General features: G+C 50.2%; 4 protein-coding genes across 4 annotated transcripts; 2 read left to right on the top strand and 2 right to left on the bottom strand.

Moving 5' to 3' along the window:
• Positions 1-1,099: 1,099 nt before the first annotated feature.
• On the top strand, positions 1,100-9,379 carry BO79DRAFT_261175 (type I polyketide synthase; the record flags this gene model as incomplete). Its single annotated transcript, XM_025686463.1, has 16 exons — positions 1,100-1,188; positions 1,232-1,750; positions 1,816-2,329; positions 2,387-2,510; positions 2,569-2,681; positions 2,736-3,180; positions 3,254-3,703; positions 3,758-5,797; positions 5,828-5,895; positions 5,946-6,029; positions 6,174-7,037; positions 7,090-7,371; positions 7,432-7,506; positions 7,565-7,902; positions 7,957-8,434; positions 8,486-9,379. The coding sequence occupies 16 exons, from the start codon at positions 1,100-1,102 to the stop codon at positions 9,377-9,379; spliced, it is 7,377 nt and encodes a 2,458-aa protein (XP_025545037.1).
• A 398-nt stretch (positions 9,380-9,777) lies between these two features.
• BO79DRAFT_206066 (tannase and feruloyl esterase) lies at positions 9,778-11,526 on the bottom strand. Its single transcript, XM_025681901.1, has one exon. The coding sequence runs from the start codon at positions 11,473-11,475 to the stop codon at positions 9,865-9,867; it is 1,611 nt and encodes a 536-aa protein (XP_025545038.1). The 5' UTR covers positions 11,476-11,526; the 3' UTR covers positions 9,778-9,864.
• A 2,024-nt stretch (positions 11,527-13,550) lies between these two features.
• Positions 13,551-14,635, bottom strand: BO79DRAFT_184583 (putative dUTPase). The gene has a single exon (XM_025680339.1). It carries the CDS (start codon positions 14,196-14,198, stop codon positions 13,641-13,643), a length of 558 nt encoding a protein of 185 aa, XP_025545039.1. The 5' UTR covers positions 14,199-14,635; the 3' UTR covers positions 13,551-13,640.
• A 2,876-nt stretch (positions 14,636-17,511) lies between these two features.
• BO79DRAFT_249425 (putative protein kinase) lies at positions 17,512-20,860 on the top strand (the record flags this gene model as incomplete). Its single annotated transcript, XM_025685774.1, has 3 exons — positions 17,512-18,662; positions 18,726-20,600; positions 20,653-20,860. The coding sequence occupies 3 exons, from the start codon at positions 17,512-17,514 to the stop codon at positions 20,858-20,860; spliced, it is 3,234 nt and encodes a 1,077-aa protein (XP_025545040.1).
• Between the last annotated feature and the right edge of the window lie 187 nt (positions 20,861-21,047).

Raw genomic sequence — 21,047 nt, forward strand, 5'->3', positions numbered from 1 at the left:
CAGATGAGGCCACCCCAGCCTTCTTGAATAGAGGCGCCTGTACATGAAAGATATTAGCGCATTGAATCAGAGTCATCGGGGGAGCCCAGGGCACCATACCTTGTTCTGTGACGACTTCACTGCGTCCAGGAGTTCCGGGCACATTTCCTGGAAGGCCTGGTAATATTGCTCGGCCTCATCATCATTGAAAGGCTCGTCTTGCTCAGCTAGGTTCTGGCGAGCTTTCTGGGCGGCACCCTTGGCTGTCTGCACCGAACTTTTAACCTTGAGGCTGGGAAGCATCCCTCCCTGGTAGTTATCTAGGGACTGTCGGGCATTTTTGATGGATGTGGTAAGGTCGTTCATATCCGAGACAGCTTGATTGATGTCTTTGGCGCCCAGCACAGGGGATACTGCGAGAGAGGCCCCAGCAGTGAGGTAGAAGGCAATGTTGCGGAAGAGCATCGTGGGTGAAACGGTGAGTTGGATGTGTGTAATTGCCCGATAGGTCCTTTCGTATGCAGGGTTTAATGTACTCTGCAAGGTTCGACGTGGTGGCCATTGACTACGGCTTTATACTTCTTCGCTTGAGAAATTACCAGGGATGGATTCCATGGGAAAGCCCCTTACATATTTGCATGCGGATCATGGCTTGTTAGGGCTACCCACCAGAATTTCTTAAGAGTGGCTTAGGAATATCATTCATGCAGTGGAGTTCAATTAGTTCATTTTCCCCTTTCTTCTAGTCTGGACGTAGTCTGCTGGTGCTTCCATGAACGGGGTATGGATCCCGAGCTATTTTGCAAAATAGCAGAGCCCGAACTTGGTAGGCCTCCAGCATTGAGTCCACTCAATACTCAAGTGCGGGGGACTTCATGCAGGGGACTGCGTATGTCGGCCTTGTTCCCAAATGCCTGGATGGAAGGAGTGCTAATTAAGAAAACATTGGCAGGCAACTCAGTATAGGAATTGATTTGGCGACAGGCTAATGATATACACAGCCGGAGCCGCACCACATTCCAGCGCCCGAAATACTGCACCTCTAACAAGGATTAACTTTCTGGCGTTCTGTGATCAGAGATACGACTTTTTGTGTCTCACTAGGCTCCATTAGACGATTATGGGGGTGAGTAGACTACCATCATATCCACCTACAGTCTTCTACCACGCAGATCGCTCACGAGTTTGCAATCTTCCAGACCAAGAACGGTGTGAACGATAGCCCGAACATCAGTAACAATGAGAAGCCTAGTACGAATGGCTTTGCGGCCCTTTCCGGCCAACCAATCGCGGTTGTGGGAATGGGGATGCGCCTTCCCGGCGGCGTTCGAACGGCAAAGCAGTTCTGGGACGCACTTATCGAGAAAAGGGATTGTTCATCAGAGGTCCCCCAAAGCCGATATAATGTGGACGGGTTCTATAGCGCGGATAAACCCGGGGCAGTGAGGACGCGAAGAGGATACTTCCTTGAAGATGACTACATCGGGAATGCTGACTTGAACTTCTTCCCGGCGATTCCTGGCTTTGAAATGGACGAATTGGACCCGCAACAGACTTTGCTGATGGAGGTCATTTGGGAGTGTATGGAAAATGCTGGCCAGACAGGCTGGAATGGCAAAGATATTGGCTGCTATGTTGGTGTTTTTGGCGAAGACTGGCATGAGCTCGCAGCAAAAGAGACGCTGTCAATACCTCGCGTGCATGCCTTTGCTAATGGGGCGTACACACTGTCCAACCGCGTCTCTTATCAATTCAATCTGAAAGGCCCAAGGTAGGTCTTTATCGTTCGCGACGGAGGGCTATGCCATCTTATTTCGCCACTCTAATTTGGAATAGTGCGACTATTATGACTGCATGCTCATCGTCTTTGACAGCTCTTCATGAGGCCTGTCAGGCCCTAAACGATGGTAGTTGTTCCTCCGCCATTGTAGCCGGAACCAATATGATTCTAACGCCATCTATGACAATCAACATGTCGGACAACACTGTTCTATCCCCGGATGGGTATTGCAAGACGTTTGATGCTAGAGCTAATGGCTATGGGAGAGGAGAGGCCGTTAATGCAATCTATATCAAGCCCTTGAGCCGAGCAATCGCAGACGGGGATAACATACGTGCAGTCATTAGGGCAACATCGGCAAACTATGATGGGCAGTCGGCCAAGATTTTTGCCCCAGACATCGAAAGCCAAGAGCGATTGATACGAAAAGCTTACCAAAAAGCGCAAATTATAGACCCTTCAGAAACGGGCTTTTTCGAATGTCACGGTACTGGCACCAAAATTGGAGATGTAGTCGAGACAACAGCGATTGCCCGATTCTTTGGTTCACGAGGAATGTACATTGGATCGGTACTACACCAAATGCGCTACAACATCTATCGTCGATGCTAATTCAGATGTATTTAGGTGAAAACCAATTTCGGTCACGGGGAAGGTGCCTCAGGTCTCACAGGAGTGATAAAAGCTATACTGTCCCTGGAGCGTCGCATCATTCCACCAAACATGCACTTTGCCCAACCTAATCCCAAGAGTGAGAATTTACTCTGTCGACTGATTTACCAATACCTAGGCTGACTGTATGTCACAAGTACCCTTTCAGAAAGGACGCTTGACAGTTCCTACTGAGCCAATTCCATGGCCTTCTGATCGGAAGGAACGAGTCAGCGTCAACGGGTTCGGCATCGGTGGCGCCAACGCACATGTGAGTCCGCCAAATGACCAGTTCAGAAGGCCGCATAGCTCACTCATCCCATAGGTTATTCTGGACTCATGGCCTACCCCGAGGGATGAGGCTACAGAGTCTGTCTCGGGACATCCTCATAGAAGCCGCCTGCTTGTGGTCTCTGCTGCAAGCGAAAGAGCACTCCAGGCTCGCTGCGAAGCATTGAGAGCATACATACTTGAGAAGCCTTCCCTCATCTCTGATGTTGCCCACACCCTCGGAGCGTGTCGTGAGCACCTTCCTTACCGTACCTATATGGTGGCTAATGGTAATAATACTACTGATGAACCTTGTTTGATTCGAAATGCATCTACTTCCCGCACGAACGACATAATATTTGCATTCTCCGGACAGGGTTCGCAGTGGTGCGGCATGGGGAGAGAACTGATGGATGCGTTCCCGGGTTTCAAGCTCGACTGCCTCTCTATGGACCAAATATTGCAAGAGTTGCCAGAGCCGCCCACATGGAGCATCGCTGGTAAGAAGCACGCTCTTTTGCCATTGCTATTCGACATGCTACATCGGGTCTCCGTTAGTACTAACAGTTGCAGATGAACTCCAAACGCTGGAAGACCCACAGAAGATGGAGGAGCCTGTATTTTCACAGACTTTATCCGCTGCAGTGCAGATTGCATTGGTGAATCTTCTCGAAAGTTGGGGCATATACCCTGCGGCAGTAATTGGCCATTCCAGTGGTGAGGTTGCAGCTGCTTATGCGGCGAAAGCGATTCCCCTTCGAACGGCCATAATCGTAGCCTACTACCGAGGCCTTTGCGCTATGTCTTGCCCACTATCAGGAGGAATGGCTGTTGTTGGCCTAGGAATAAATGCTGTTAAGAAGTATCTCAAAAATGGACTCGTGGTGGCATGTGAGAATGGCCCTGAGACGGTCAATATCTCTGGCAACCGAGAAAGTCTAGCAGCTGTTGTGGATCAGATCAAGGCTGATGATTCAGACACTTTCAGCAAATTGCTGCCTATACGCGTGGCTTACCATTCCCGTTAGCTTCCTTTTTGCACTCTCTGAGCGAAACATCTACTGACCTGGACATTAGCCGATATGAAGCAAGCGGCGACTGTCTTTAGAGACTTGATTGAGCCTTATATCGTTTGCAATGATAACATGATACCGTTGTATTCGACACTTACGGGCTCGGTAGTCAACGATCCCACTCAGCTTAGCGCTGGCTATTGGGCAGCCAACCTTGAGTCTCCAGTCCTTTTCGCCAGAGCTGTCGAGTCTCTCCTTGCTGCTAAGAAAGACATATCGAAGACTTTCATCGAAGTCGGACCCCACAGTTCGCTCTCAGCACCTCTGCGCCAGATACTTGCTCGGCATACATCGCAAGCGAACAAATACATTCCCACCCTTTTGATTGATCAAGACCAAGCACGCTGCTTATTGCAAGTGGCTGGAGAGCTATTCTCAACTGGATTTGTTATTGATCTGGAAGCAATCAATGGCAAAGGCCATTTTGTTAGCTGCCTGTCGCCATATCCATGGGACCGCCAGAGTTTGAATTGGAAGGAAAGTCGACTCAGTAGAAATTGGAGATTCCGGCAGCATCCACGCCATGAACTTCTAGGTTCCCGGACGCTAGAATCCAGCGATATTGAACCATCCTGGAGAAATCTACTAAGCCTAGTCGATGTGCCATGGCTTGGTGACCATTGTGTAATGGGCGAAACCCAATTTCCATGCGCAGGGTACATTGGGATGATCAACGAAGCAGTCCGTCAGATATCTGGCATGCAAGAGTGCACTATCCGGAACCTATGCATTCAGGCTCCTCTTTTACTTCACCAATGGGAAAAGATGGAAATTGTAACAAGCGCAAAGCCTGTCAAAATTAGTGATCGAGTAGCCTCTGCATCCTACGAATTCAGCATTATGTCCTACAACGGTATTGAGTGGGTCAAACATGCTGTATGTCAGGCCGCAGCTGGCACAGCACAGCTTGATCTGCATTTGGACTCAACTCATGAATGCGCACGGCCCGTGACTTCAGACTATTTATACCAAGAGTTGCGGAAACTTGGTTTGGAGTATGGACCCGCCTTTAGAGGTTTAGAGAGCATTCGAGCAGATCCCTTAAGCTACAGAGCAACAGCAGTCCTCCGGACTGAAGACACCCATGCTGTACACCCTACTACGATTGACAAAGGCTTACAACTCCTCAGTGTCGCAGCTTCAAAAGGGAAATCAATGCAGGACTCAAGGCCTCACGTTCCTGTGTTTGTGGATACTATTCAGATCGGTCGGAACCGACTGTTGGTGAAGGTGACAGCGTCTATGGAGAGTCTCGCTGTGAGCCAGCCCAAGACTAAAGTCACCTTAATAGATAACACAGGCCAAGGTAATACAAGAATACTCTCGATAAAAGGGGTTCTACTCGTTCCATTGGAGAGCAGCATAAAAGCTGAGTCCAAGAACATTCCTTTGGCAACGTATGGCGAATGGCGCCCGGACATGGATCTGATCACAGCCCAGGACCAGCTTTCTGGTCTCAAAGGCTTAACTGATTCACAGGTGCGCACAATCATTGCAGCTTCAACAATCAATATGATTCAAGTACATCGACTTCTCCAACATACAGTTACCTTCTCGGAGAAGTCAAAGGACTATCAAGGCTGGATCCAAGCTCAGGTCGAGAATATACTAACCGGCAAACTGACCACTGTCGAAGAGGCAAGAACGTGGGCAACACTAGAAGATGGCGATCTATTGAAGGAGGTTGAAGCTTTAAACGAGACTCTCGAATCTGAGGGATTGAAGCATGTTTCAGACCTGTTGAAGGGCATTTTAAACTCGACCTGGGATGTCATCCGGGGCTTCTGTGACACTGAATCAGTATCAAGTTTGCGCAGTCTGGCAGAGTGCTCCAAGATGTCGCCCACAAGCGACCTGTCCGCTTGGCTTTCTCTGGTCTCACATTCCAATCCGACGCTACGAGTTCTCGAGATAGAAGCCCGTGAGCCTTCTTTCACCTCCTCAGTCCTCGCACAGCTCAAGTCAACAGGCGGAAGACTATACTCAAGCTATACAGTCACTAGCACGAGTATGATCGATGATCAATCTAAAAGTCAGTTGGACGGTCATAAGCATCTTAACTTCCAACAGCTAGACATCACCCAAGATCCACTATTGCAAGGATTTCAGGAAGGCACTTTTGACTTGGTGATAGTGTCTAGAGTAGGCGTTCCAGCTTCGGGTTTTGCAGCATTGAGCTAACGGACTTCAAGATATGTCCTGATAAATCAGGACTTGAAAATTCCTTACAACACATCAAGAGACTACTCGCAAATAATGGGAGCCTTCTACTCCATGTACCAAGTCCAGGTTAGCCTACAAACATCGGCTACGTATTATTCATGTGCTAACTAGTTCTAAGATTTCCCTGTCATGGAAAGTGCATCCGTAAGTCGGCTAGCGATTTCGCCAATACCACAATAAGACTGATTATGTTCAAGAGGTTATTATCTTTGGCTGGGTGTGGCAAACTCAACGCCCAGCTAGGAGACTGTCATCCCATTGATACATGGCACAACTCACTTCTGCAGGCAGGGTTCACCGGGGTTGAAGCATATTCATACGACGCTAGGTTTCCATATCCATTGCACTACAATATCATCTCACGTATCTCAGACTGGAATGCAGTGAAGAGAAGAAAGACAATTTACCTTCTATGCACGACTAAGAGACACGATCACCCGTGGATATGCAATGTGGAAGCCGTACTTGAGCAGGCAGGCTATCACACCGAGCGATGCATGCTTGGAGAAGAATTACCTCCTAATCAATGCGTTATTTCCTTTTTGGATCTTGATAAGCCCTTCTTCAAAGACATAGGCACACAGAGCTGGAGCTGGTTTCAGTGCTTAATCAAGTGTTCTCCTCGCATCCTTTGGATTACCCCGTCCGTCGAACTCGGGTGCAATGATCCTGAATTCGGGATTGTACTCGGTGCATCACGAACAGTTCGACAAGAGGAAGCACTTCATTTCGGTACATTTCAGATAGACCAATTCAACGAGACTGCAATTAGGCCTACTTTGAGAGTATGCGAGAAGTTTTTCGAAGCAACTGATGGTCAAGACACAAACGACATAGACTACGAATTCGCTTTGCAAAATGGGACCGTTTACATCCCGAGGTTCCATTGGGAGTCCTTATCTGACTGTCTTCTCCGGGAGCCGGATCCAACAGCTCCCATCAAATTAGACGTCAGTACATACGGTTCAATGAACTCTCTTGGTTGGGTTGAACATGAGCTCGGTCTTCCTGGGCCACACGAAGTTATGGTTGATGTCAGTTATGTTGGCTTGAACTTCAGAGTACGTGATCCTCGACGTGTATATGATTGAAAGACGATTGACTGGGGAACAGGATATCATGATCCAACTGGGAATCATGGCGAGCAAAGATGAATTTGGGGTAGAAGCTAGTGGCATTGTCCGCCAATGTGGCAGCGGCGTGGAGCAAGTGAAGCCTGGCGATAAGGTCATGCTGCTTCAGCCTGGGCTTTTCTGCTCGCGCGTGTGTGTTCCTGTTTCCAGCTGTGTGCGTCTACCAGCGTGGCGTTCCTTGGAGGATACTGCTTCAATGGCTGTGGCATACGGAACAGCCCTCTATTGCTTGACAGACATTGCTCGGCTAGAAAAGGGTCAGGTAGGTTACCGATCCTAATCAGTGCTGGTATTCAAGAAGCGAAGAGCTTACTCTCTATAGTCTGTGCTGGTCCATGCAGCATGTGGAGGTGTTGGTTTGGCTGCGATCAACTTGTGCCAGATGCTTGGTGCCGAAGTAAGTCCATACGTCACTTCATCAAGGTCAGGATGATGGGGGCACTGACATCGATCAGATATATGCGTCGGTTGGCAGCAAGGAGAAAGCTTTGCATCTTGTCAATACGTTCCATATCCCGCGACATCGGATTTTTAATTCGAGAGACAGCAGTTTCCTTCCGGGAATACTACGTGAAACGGGTGGCCGCGGGGTTGACATTGTGCTCAACTCGCTGGCTGGAGAGCTGTTGCATGCATCATGGTCATGCGTTGCAGAATTTGGTAAGATGATAGAGATTGGTAAGCGAGATATCCTCGAGCATGGAAAATTGCCAATGGATGCTTTTGGGGGTAACCGGGCCTTTTTTGGTGTGGATCTTGTAAGGCTGGGGCAGAAGACTGGAGCCTTTGCAAGGTAAGTAGATTCATACTCCAGTGTGATAAACTGCAGCTGACCTTAGCCTAACAGCTTGACATCTCGAGTGATGGATCTATATGAAGAAGGCAAAATATCTCCAATCCGCCCATTGAAGGTGTTCGAGGCTTGCAATGTCAAAGAGGCATTCCGATACATGCAAAGCGGCCTCCACATTGGTAAAATCCTGATAAGAATGCCTAGGAATACCAATGGCCTCAATGTTGCTCGGTCACGAAGACAGTCAAGCCTTTCACCCGACTTGGCCTATGTTCTGGTCGGCGGTCTAGGGGGCATTGGACAGACACTTGCGACCTGGATGGTGGAGAAGGGTGCCCGACACTTGATATTCCTCTCGCGGTCCGCAGGCACATCTGACCGAGACCAGTCGTTCGCCCATGAACTGGAGATCCAGGGATGCACGGTTGTACTGGCCAAAGCCGACGTGTCGGTTTTGGAGGATGTAGAAGCCGTCATTCGCTCATGCCCTCGCCCTATCGGTGGAATCCTCCAACTATCGATGGTCCTTCGGGTAAGCATATAACTCCCCTTTAATGCCATGACATAAAGACTAATCGGTTAGGACCAATTTATCCAAAATATGACTCATAAGGACTGGCAAGATGCGTTGGCCTGCAAGGTTGCAGGCACCTGGAATCTGCATCATGCGCTACAAGGTCGCGATGCGCACCTGAGGTTCTTTGTTCTCTGTGGTTCCATTACAGGTGTCTTGGGTACCCCGGGTCAAATCAATTATGCCTCAGCCAATGCTTTCTTGACCTCCTTCACGCAGTATCGCCTGCAGCTTGGGCTTCCCGCCTCAGTCGTCAACCTCGGCGCCGTGGGAGATGTAGGATACATCGCCACACAAGACCCAAAACTACGAGAGAGGATGAGCTCTGGATCCGTACGCCTTCTGCAGGAGCAGGAAGTTCTGGACGCATTCGAACTCGCTATTCTCAAGTGTCAATCAAGGGCTGCCTTGCGTACAGCTGATGGTACCATCAGATCGCCAAACAATATCATCGTTGGTATGAGCAGTACCAAATCCCTGACCGACCTCTCGGTCCGTCCGCTTTGGGGACAAGATGCGCGATTTAGCATCTACCGGAATTTCGACGAGGACGTCAACGGAGGCCCAGCACTGTCGTCCCTGAGCAATGCAGCAGCCATGCGGGACTTTCTAGCATTAATCGAAAGACAACCTGAGGATCTCGACACCGATGGCATGGCCAACACGATACTTGAGTACTCGATCAAATGTATACAGGAGTATTCTAAGTTTGCCCATGACCTCGGCTACGATCAGGTGGTGGAATTGCCTATTGATTCTCTGATGACAATTGAGATTCGCAATTGGTCTCGTCGCAACATAGGTGTTGTGTTGCCTCTGACGGCTATCAGCAAGGCGGGTACTATTGGAGGACTGGGTGAGGTGATACTGGCGTCATTGCGTTCAAAGTATAGTAAGACGTGATTGGGCGTCTCTAAGCCATACACATGGAGATCTAGAATTAGGTACGACGAAGGATGTTGGTTCAATGGCCACGTATCTTTGAGAAGTATCAAGTCAAGGTAGTATTGGGAATAGATACTTCTTTGTTTGTCGTCGATGATCAAAGTCTTCGACTTCTCAATTATGTATTAGATAACTACCATCTAGACCTTTAAGCCAAGAAAGCCCCTTATTGACATTCAATTGTATGGCTAACTCGGGTTGAAGGCAAAGCAATGTATCCTTCTAACCTATGCCCGCACCAATTCCAGATACTGCGACTGTGAATCACGTAAAACAAGAAGTACAGATAGCATTTTTGGACATTTTATATTACGAAAGTGTATCAAGCATCTACTACACTGTTATGATACAGAATCCGAGGTCCCAGCCAGTATATACATATAAGCAAGTGCCAAAGCAGACTTCCCTAAAATATACACCTAAGAAGAAGCAAGACATCCTCCCTAGTAAAGAGTACCACAGTACCAGTTCTCAGCCTTATCCACATCACCAGAGCCCTTGTACTTAGCCAGCTGGGGATGAGGGCAAATCGGTCTCTGCTTGTCGACGCCATCAGCAACATCATCGTTCTTGAACTTAGTCGGGATGAGATAGTCAGGGGCAGTGCCGTTCTCGACCCAGTTCATAATAGCCAGGACGAGATCGTGCTTGGGGTCATTGAATCCGGGAACGCCGAACACGGTTCCGGAGAGAGAAGAGGCCTGGCTGTCTCCGTTCATGTAGTAAGGAGCGTCCTGGTCGGACGGCGTGCCGGTGCAGTGCTCCATGCCGGGGATCAGGAAGAAGCGGTAGAAGTCGTCGATTGGGATGTCCTGGGGACGGAGGGCTTCTTGGATGTGGTTGTACAGGTAGACGGAGGAGCCGGTGGCGATGGATGGGTCGGAGTAGCCGTGGTAGTGGAGGAGCTTGCCTCCCTTCTTGTAGAAGGGGGAGATGTCGAAGTCGTCGGCTGTGGCGTTTCCGGGGTTGATCTTGTCGGAGAGGGCCACGAGGTCTGGGTTCCAGTCCTTCCAGGTCCAGTCGCCGCCGATCTGGAGCATGTATTGGATGTAGGTGACGAAGTCGTCGTCCAGGCTGGGGGCGCCGACTTCGGTGCCCAGGGTGTAGCCGGGGAAGATTAGGGTGTCGTTGGCTTCGTACCAGGGGTTGAAGAGCTTGTTGACGGTCTTGAGTTGGGCGGGGGTCACGCAGGTGTCGTTGGAGGAGGTGGCGTTGCACATCACGGGGACGGGGTCGAAGACACAGCCGAAGGGGTTCTGCATGATGTTGTCTTTCAGGCCGTCTTGGGGATCGCACTGCTTTAGGATCTCGTCCTGGACGGCGGTCATTTGGGCGTCGCTGACGTGGTAGTCGGCGGTTTCGGGGAGGTTCCAGATGGCAGTGAGGACGTTCCAGAGCTGCTGGTGAGAAGTCCACCAGGCTGGTGCACCGGCAACTACGCCGTCGAAGTCGTCGGGGAACATTTCGACTTCCTTGAAGCCTTGCTTGCCACCGGCGGAGCAACCCCGGTAGTAGCTGTAGGAGATGTCCTTTCCGTAGTAGCCCTCGGTGACCTTCTTTCCGTTGACTACGGCGTCGTGGAGGGCGCGGTAGCCCCAGTTGGTGAGGGCAGCTTCGTTGTGGTATCCGAAGCTTCCGTTGTTGCCCTCGTGGCCGGTATCAGTTGATACACTGGCGAAGCCGTACCACATGGTGTTGATGATGGAAGACCAGCCGACAGATCCGGCGAATTCGCCGTTGCCGACGGCCATGAATCTACCGTTCCATTCGTCGGGTAGGACTAGACCGACGCTGTGCTGGGTGTTGTTGGGCAGGGAGATGTTGGCCTGGGCAACACAGCCGGCAAGAGGAAGTTCATAGGCGCTGATGCCCATGGGGTCGGAGGTCAGGCCATAGTTGTATTCAATGGGAGGGGTGAAGTTATATCCCTTTTCGTAATGATTGGCGTAAAAGACAGTTGCATTCTTGGGAAGGAATCGAGCAATGGTGTCAACGCTGCAGTTCTTGGCTGCAGCCACGCCGGCTGCGGCGAGGAGAGGTGTAGCAGACTTCATGGGGTGTTATATCAAGTAGGAAAAGAATGGTTGTACTGATAAAAGAGTGACGGTTAGAAGTCTGATGGTTTGAAATTCAAACAAACAGAGTGAGAGAACTGCTTATATATCTACAGAAGGAGATCGTGAGACGTCGGCCGCATCAAATCAAGGTCAGCTACTATTCCCAGGAACGGTTACTCCAACCGAGAAAGGAGGGGAAAGCCTAGCCCGGTACCTGCATTTTCCGAGCCATATAGATTGATCGTTGGAGACAAAAGCGGATATCATGCTCTTCGCAGTAAAGCAGCGTTCCAGTTAGAGGGTGTTGCTATCCTGTTCATTAGGTTAGACAGAGATCCCCCACTCGCTCTGTCGTTGATAAACGGGAGATGTGCCGATTGTTGCCTAACGAGGGCTAGTCTCCGCCGGTAGAACACCGCGGATGCACGGGAAGAAACAAGGGAAGTGTGGACTAAAAGTAGATGGTGGAATCTGTAGCTCGTCAATTGACAAAACCGGAGGTTGGAGGTCACGAATGAGTGGACCTCCAACGACCTTATGATCTTATCACTGGTAAGCTTAAAGTGTGCTTCTTTCAGACCCACGTCCAATTACTGCACGGCACTGACGGCACCGTTGATGACGACAAATATCCACAATGGGTTCAGTACTCTAACATACTCCAAACGTATACCAGGAGCGATGATAGATCTCAGACCTATCACCATTCAGCAACGCGATTTAGCTATCACAATCGTCAAACACTGTGGGGCATCGCCTGCTCATTAAAGAAAATGCTTAGTTCGGGAACCACGTAATGCACCCCATCACCATGCAGGAACCATTGATTGTAGGCTTTACGACGCTAATTAAAGGATATGGCGGTCAAAGTAGTTGCTCATCTCCAAGGTATCGGACGAACACTTGCGAGTGCTGGTTTGTGGATGGGGAGAACCACAAGAACGGTGTATTGTTGGCACGCAGTTCGCAGACCTGTTTCAAACAAGGAGAGAGAAGGAGGCGCCCGGGGGGGGGAGAAGGCTTGTCTGATCCACATTGAGGTGCCGAAAAAAAGCGATAGAAATTGCTGTTATAGGGAAAGACCATATCTAGGATATCAATTGTTGAGTTCTGGAGATCATAGAGGGGGCGATGCCAGGCCATAGATATTTGACAAGCTGTAAATCCCGTGAAAGAAGATTATATGCTTCACCAGTGTCCAGACTTGCTGTGTATTTCGCCAGTAAGTTCGCCAGTAAGAAGGTTAGCAGTGGGTCAGAGAGCATTTGTCACGAATACTTACATGAGGATGAATACTCATTGAGAGATTCACAGTATCGAATACGGCGTTGATCAGTTCTCTTCAAGACTGAGTGCTATCGGCACCTTAGTTATAGAGTCCGAGTGCTAAGAAACAGAAAAGGTTGATAATAAGCCGTTAGTATTGCCATTATGTCTCAATAGGTAGGTCAGGGAATAAGTCCTTGTCTGTGTCTATGGTCAAGATACGGTGTGATGGTGGTAGTGAGCAGGGACCACATGGGCAGAGGTGGCGATGGATCAGGTGATGCCAGGCTCCAGTGGATGCCAACAACATCATATCATTCTAACTAGCTGTTCTCCTGTTTGTATACCCTACAAACCTACATCAAGTACAGTATTTCGGCTACTCTCTCTACTATTTCTCTTTTTGGTTAGTTTTGCAATTTCTCTAACATAGTGCCATATCATATCTGCTCTAGCAACTCTGTAGATTCGACATACTCTTGCAGATACAGACTTTATTAGTGAACCTCATCTAGTCCAATTATATGCTGAAATTTCACCATGTTCAATTCTACGGTAATAAAAAAATCCTTTCTTTATACTGAAGCAAGAATACCTTTCCCTCCATATTCATTCTTGGAGTCATTTGAGCTAATATTCTTTTTCCTGTCTTCTCTAGATATGCCTAGTTCAGATACATTATGATCTCCTCCAAAAGCAACCTATTAATATCAGTGGCACACCAAGCTGGAGAATGGTAATGGGGCCAATTATGCCAGTGGCGACGCATTGTAGAGGTAATCCACTTGGTAATCGCTGGTCAAATTCAAAATCGATGGTACGGGGGAAGAAAACTCCATGCCAAACCTGAGTGGCCGGTCTAGCTAACAATTTCGGTGAGTGTTCCAATGCCTGCCTCATCTTTTAAGTATAGTATCCCTTGCTTGAGTGTTTGAAGTCTGACCCGTTCCATCACGCCCAACACTGCTCGTGGAAGCCTGGTAGATACCATTATATCCTTCCACCTCTTTGCTCAACTCCTCAAAGACAATCTGCGCGAGCTTGGCGTCTCGATACAGAACGACGCCGTGGGGATTCTTGACCTCCATCAGGGCACCGAGAGCACCTTCATAACCGGCGTCGACAACACCCGCCGTAATCCCCACCCCAGAACGCCAGAGGGATGACCGCGCGAAAATGCTGCCCATGCAGTCCCGTGGAACGTGAACGGTTTCGTTGAAGTCGACCAAATAAGCGCCTAGTGGCAGTTTAATGGCATGACTTGTGTTATCAAACGGCAAGATAGAGGTTCTGGCTGCCTGGCGCTTCGTATTATCGAAGTCAATGGTCGCTGCGGAGGTCCATTTGGAGATCTGACGAAGGGTGAGATCAATGCCGCAAGGTTGTTGTTGGGTGGCACCGCGGAGATTCCGCACCAGTTGGCGGGTGACGACTTCAAGTCCGCTGACAATCATGATGCGGTTTGAGTGGTAAGGGTGGTGGTGGTAATAATATGGAGAATTGTCTGTGCAAGACAAGGGGGTGCTCGTGAGGAGTATGAGGGAATACGGGCTATTTATATCACAAGAAAAGAGGGAATCGGATCGATCAACCAGATGATTGATGATAGGTCTGAACTGAAGATCTGCTAAAATGGCGTGCAGACTCAAATGGGATTAGCACCGTATAGGACTTCTCATCTGCAAATCCTCCCGAGCAGCTGTTGGATAGCATACTCGGTAAGCGGGTTGGAGGGGAGCATTGGCAGTAGAGCTCGAAATCTCTTTGCATCGGCATATATTTCTGGATGTTTTGTAAGTAAAACTGGGAGGTATTGGGCAACACCAGATTGTTGGCGTCTTTCTTAATGAACTTATAAATATGGTGATTGCTCAATACCAGTAGGGGTTGGGGACTAGTCTAGGAGTCAGTAAGGAAATTAGAATATCAAAGAAAAGAAGCAAATATGTTTTATAGTCCCTGCTAGTGAAGAATATGTATAACAAAGAAAAGATTCAAGAACTACCAGAACATGAGATTAGAGTGTTGATGTCTGCTAGCAGTCTTTCCAGTCTCTTCCTCTAGATTGTATACGAAGTCTTTTTAGAACCAAGTACTGGCAAGATAGGTTACATGCTATCAAAGTACTAGTAAATAAGCAGAGTATTTCTCGCTCAGCAGGGTAATTAAACCAGAGAATAGTAGCCCAGCCAATGGTAATGAAAATACAATATTTGAAATAGCCTCTAGGCAGGATTTAGAGCAGGATCTATTGCAGTGCAACAGGAAAGATTTAGTTCAACTTCCAATCAGCGAAGCTCTATACTAGAATACAACAGACAATCATACTGCAAATTTATATTAGCTATATCCCCGCTAGCCAACTGTGAAGAGTAGTAAGTCATAAGCTCTAAGCGTTCTTTCTAAAGCAAGTCAACAACAAACTTATATAGTCCATAATCTTGGTGGCTATACTATCGAGCCCCGGAGACCAGGCTAATCCGGTGCCGAACCACGTGACCGCGGGCGGCATTCCCTCCGTTGCTTCAAGCTTACGGTCACCCTTGACCTGTCACCAAAGTCAACAAGAGTCCATGTACCGACCAGCCCCTGTCCTCTGATAATTCGTTGCGAATAAGCTCTGGTTGGAGGCCCCTGGAGCAATAAAGATGACTTTAGGGCCTCTTTGCACGTTATTCGGCCCGCTAGGGTTGGTCCTAGCCACGTACGTTTACGATGTGTTCGGTTGAGTTGGACTGGGAGTGCCTCACCTAAAGCCCGCATCTCCACCGCCTACATACACGTCATGAACAGCCACGTCTCGATCCTCTACGGTACCCTTGATAAACATCGCTTTCGCAAGTGGTTTTTGATGGCCGATTTACTTCAGGATGGTTGGGAAATAATCTCTTTCTGCTCTCACAACCAGTATGGTTGGCAGGCCATGTGTTTGCTGGGTAGGCTTAGATGCCGGATTTCCCCGGAGTTCTTCGAGGCTCAATGACTTCACCCCAAACATCAACGGCAGGTACGTACATGGCAAACATTAACCGTATGCTCTCCAGAAATTGGATGAGTGTGAGTACAACTATCTGTATCTGTGGCGTGGCTTGTGATATAGCTAGAGCCTACCTTCGGTTCTTACCCAGGATTCAAACATGGTTTCGACGTGGTGTGCCAAAGTCAGGTCGCCGACCGTCGAGCACTTGAGTAATTAGACGGATGACATTGTCCTCTATGATACCTGATATTTTCCCCATTCACAAGGCTCGACTACCCTATGTCTTCGGTATCTCGAAGACTTGCACCGCTGTCTTTCAACATCGACCCCTTCTGCTTCTTGTTCCTTGATCATTGTCAGGAAGCATGCGGGCCTTGAATACGTTAAGCAGTGAACGGCGCTTGGGCATTTTTGGGCGCCTACGATAGCTCAACTTGTTACACCACACCCACTGATGGCAAGAAACTAATCTGGTGAGCCGCAACTGAACACTGCGGACTCATCCATCTGCGTCGGTGCTGCTACTACAACTCGCCTGGGCAAGGTGTTTGCTCTGATCATTTTTGTCAATGTTTGTCAATTTGCGGTTTATTTGCTCCCCGTAGATAGGTGTGTTCTGTTGTGGGAAGGATATGCTTCCTCTTCCAGCCAGCGACCAAAAGCGCTATATGCAGGTGATGAGCCTGTAAAAGGTTGGGGAAGACATGGTGATGTTTTACGCGACAAAAATTGGAGGAAAGACGAATTACCCGAACATGAATCCAAGACAGATCATCATTGGCAGAAGTGCAAGAAGGGGTAGGAGCAAAGGCAGAGTTCAGTGCAGCTGGACCATGATGGAAGAGAAGACTTGGAGCCCTCCCGTGGCCCGGACATGGAAACAATGGCCATGATCGAGGCAGGGACATGGAGTGAATACTACTGGGCTGAGGATGTGCTATTCAGCGACGCTCATATTTGACTGGGGGATTTCGACAACTGAATGCCTCCATGTCTCTCCGTACCCCAGGCCAAAGCGTCCTAAGGGGTCATACCGGACAGCAATACCGGCCGTCACCTGGTTTTGCCGTCTCTGCACCGCGGCCTTGCGCCAGCATCCGTAGTAAGAGCCAAACTACTGGCAACCCCGGAAGTGAAAGAGGAAGAAGGGATCGGACAAGGAGGAACACTGGATCAGCGGCTCGTCGGTGTTGGGCCGCCCCAGAGTCACCTGCTGGACTGACTCTCTTCACTAAAAATCTCCCGCCATCAAAGTAGACTCCCGTTCCATCACCACCTTGCAACTCATGGTGGTTCTTCGTATTATCTAGTGCTCCAAGGCCAACGAAAGCGGCCACAGGAAGCAAATTAATCCCCCTCGGGACCAACCAAAAAGAAAGACTGCGAGGTGCGTCTGTCCTCCCCCCCTTCTCCCTTCTAGAATACCCATTTTCCCCTGCACTTTACATTCTGCAGCCGGTTCGAAAAGCGTTCCCGGACATTGACGATCTGCTTCTGCCCAGAACTGCCGGCCTTTGCGACGCCTTTTTCCCATCCTCCCTCCGTCAACTCAAAACCCCCCGGAAAAACCGGTCTTCCGCACCACCCAATCCCCCGACAGAAAGAGAACTGTGAACGCGGCCGACACACGCCCCGACCAGCCTAGACGAGAGGATAGGCTCCACCGGATTATCCTAACGCTGACATCTACATGCGAACCTCCTCATCCGTCAGTGGGCCGGTCATTCTGATCCCTGCTGCTTTTCCTTCCTTTTCTGTTGGAATCCGATGCAGCTGAAGGAGAATACATGGCTGGGTCCCGCAGGAGTCCGGTGTTGAGAGACCAGTGGAGAGCCACCAGCGACACTAGAGACCCCAGAGACCGGGAGAAGCACCGGCCTCGAGGCTCGTACCGCGATAGGGGAAGGGACAAATTTCGCGACCGTGAGCGTCGTCGCCGACCCAAAGAGGGCAGACCCGACGACGAGCTTCCTCTACGGTCGCCGCCACCGCGTCCCTTTCCTCCACCTCACCACGAACCTCGCCAACACCGTGATTTGTCCCCTAGCACCGTCTCCGCCCGTGGCTCCCCTGGTCATCCACATTCGGAATTTCACCCTGGTCGGAAACTAGACCGTGATCGCTCACCCTTACCCGCTGATTATCCTGGCTTGGAATCGCGTCGTTCTCTCGAAGCTGAAAACACCAACGATAGAGGCCACCATCGGCGCGACCACTCACCATCCGCTCCGCCTCCCTTCAAGCGTAAAAGGACGCGCAGTCCTTCTCCCAGTGGCTTCGAACAGCCTCCCACCCGGCCAAGTCATCGCTATCCTCCTTCCAATCACAGTGACGACCTGGATCGAGGTCTGCCATCCAACAGGCGAGGACGATTCGCAACTCGGGGTCGGTCTGGTCGGAGACCATCCCCCCGACGAGGGAGAGATAGACGCCCACCCGGGGGTAGGCGTCCAATATCCCCACGACCTAGGCGCTCTAGGTCTCCCGTACGTGGTGGGAAATCTTACGCATACCCTCGGCGTCGCTTTCATAGCCCTTTGCCGGAAGACGAACTCGAGAACGAGCCCCGCTATCGATCACCTTCGCGTCACTCTGTGCAGTCCGGTGATTCGAGATTATCTATAGCTTCTCGCCGCAATTCTCTGGGTGATCCGACGATGAACTCCGCCAGACCCGCCCGCTCAGCAGCGGGTGACTCGTTCAGGTCTCTGTCCCCGTCTCGGGAAGCTCCGGGGCATGATGCAGATAATGCTAGTGTTTCGGCCAACGGGGAGACATCACGCGATGCATTCCAGCGCCCGCGAACATCTCGACCGTATGCCGATGCTTCCCAATACTCCTCGACGATGCAGAACGCTACTCCGACGAATTCTTACCACGGATCGCCACAGCCTGGTTCTCCGTACTCGGGCGGACGCGGGGGACGGGGTCAGCATGTGTAAGTCGAGTCATCTCAGGACACTTCTCCGCAGCATCAGACTAACATCGGACAAATATATAGCCCTACCTCTCCGTACCGGCAGAACAACTACACTACGAGTGGTCCACATGGTCACAGTTCGTCATATTCAGGGCCATCTTACCGTGGTGGACATTCAGGGTACCGTGGCGGCTATCAAGGACATGGCAGCGACCGTCGCTTTATGAACTCGGGGCCTCAGGGCCATAATAATGGACCACCACATGGCCGAAGCAATTTTAACAAAGCACATTGGAGGGGTGATTCCCGAGGTCGAGGCCCTTCCAGCCCTCACGAGCCCTATAGGCAACCATCAGCCAGCCCACCACCGCCCCCGGCCAACGAAGAAAGATCCCATGTTGACGATAATGGTGACCGGTTTGCATCATCAAGGAAAGAAACCCACACAGAAGATGACGGTTCGAAGGCTACTGCGGGAGGTGATGCTCAAGGCAACCCACCTCCAAATAATGCTACGCAACAATCTAATTCATCTGCTACTCCCAACAAAGGGGGCAAAATCAGTTTCGCTTTCAAGGCAAAGACTACCCCGGCTCCAGCTCCCAAACCGGTTCCCGACTTGGCTCAAAGAATGCTGGCACGAGAGCCACCGCCGCGCGCTGCTGAGCCACCTCCCCGCAATAGGTTATCGAGTGGCCCGCCGCCACCGAAGTTCAAGCCTGACACACGTTATGACCGTCGTGATCGTGACAGAGATAGGGACCGCGACCGTGATCGACCGCGCGACAGGGACCGAGATCGAGGGAGGATGGACCGCAGAGAATTCCGGGAACCCCGCAGCTTTCGTGAAGCTCGAGACCCACGCGATATGAGAAGAGACGACCGACGATTCGAACATCGCAATGAAAGAAGGAGAGGTGATCGAAGACAAGACTTCCGTCCCGACCGCCGTCGCGAGCGTTCTCCTGAACCAAAAAAGCAGCCAAAGATCATGACCCGTCCCAAGCCACGTCCCACCCTATCCGAAGAGTTTGCCCAGTCGGACTCGGTCTATTATCGAAAGCCTGGCAATGAGTCTGTCATTGGTGCCGGTACATATGGAAAGGTTTTCAAGGCAATTCATGTCTACACACAGAAAAAGGTTGCTTTGAAAAAGATCCGAATGGAAGGCGAGAAGGACGGCTTTCCCGTCACAGCTGTGCGGGAGATCAAATTACTTCAACATCTTCGCAACAACAACGTTGTCAGCCTGTTGGAAGTAATGGTTGAGAGAAACGAGTGTTTCATGGTCTTTGAATATCTCTCGCACGATCTGACTGGCTTGATCAATCATCCAACCTTCACGCTGACGGCAGCTCACAAGAAAGACTTGGCTAAACAGATGTTTGAGGGCTTGAACTACCTGCACCACCGTGGAGTCATGCATCGTGACATCAAGGCCGCCAACATCCTCATCAGCAACAGAGGACAACTGAAATTTGCGGACTTTGGATTGGCCCGTTTCTTTTCTAAGAGTCGCCAACTAGATTACACCAATCGTGTCATCACCATATGGTATCGACCACCCGAACTTTTGTTGGGTGAAACCAGGTATGGACCGGCGGTCGATGTCTGGAGTGCGGCGTGCGTATACGTGGAGATGTTTACGAAGAAGGCTGTCTTTCCTGGCGAGGGCGGAGAGATCAGTCAATTGGAGAAGCTTTACAATTCCCTTGGTACGCCGACTCGGCAAGAATGGCCAGACATTGTCGAGATGCCCTGGTTCGAGCTGATGCGGCCGACTGAGCGACGCAAGAGGATATTCGAAGAGGTCTACCGGGAAGTTCTATCACCCGCTGCTCTGGATTTGGTTTCGCAAATATTCCGCTACGATCCCACAAAACGGCCAAGTACCGAGGAGATTCTGTCACACCCATACTTTGTTTCAGAGGAACCAAGTGCTCAACAAGCCGTCGAGTAAGTTTGAATGCTTAATAACCCCTGTTTGACTGTCACTAATGCATCTCAGATTGGAGAATATTGAAGGTGACTGGCATGAATTCGAGTCTAAGGCTCTCCGTCGCGAGAGGGACAAAGAACGTCGTGCTGAGTATCAGCGGGATAAGGAGAAGCGCAAGGGGGCACCATCTGCACCTCCGAGCGAGAGAGATCCTAAGCGTGTCAAGCAAGACGGGTCTGAAAGCGGACCACCTTCTGCGCCACACCCGGGTCAGTGAAGCCTGGATGTAACATCCGTGCAGCCCTCTCCAACATGCCGACTATGCGAACTTTCGAACCCCAGCACAATGAAATAGGGGTTCTCGGAAAGCTTGTGCGCCATCCTAAGCGTGCGTTGACGAAGCTGTGCATCTTACGGAAGTCTCGCAAATCATAACATCACCGGGGCTAGCTCCTATGACAGAA

The sequence above is a fragment of the Aspergillus costaricaensis genome (assembly GCF_003184835.1).
Source record: "Aspergillus costaricaensis CBS 115574 unplaced genomic scaffold BO79scaffold_1, whole genome shotgun sequence".
Classification (NCBI taxonomy): Eukaryota; Fungi; Ascomycota; class Eurotiomycetes; order Eurotiales; family Aspergillaceae; genus Aspergillus; species Aspergillus costaricensis.

Bases quoted from the DNA above. Each gene is read 5' to 3' on its own strand.
- BO79DRAFT_184583 (XM_025680339.1), bottom strand. From the start codon at position 14,198: ATGATTGTCAGCGGACTTGAAGTCGTCACCCGCCAACTGGTGCGGAAT.
- BO79DRAFT_206066 (XM_025681901.1), bottom strand. From the start codon at position 11,475: ATGAAGTCTGCTACACCTCTCCTCGCCGCAGCCGGCGTGGCTGCAGCC.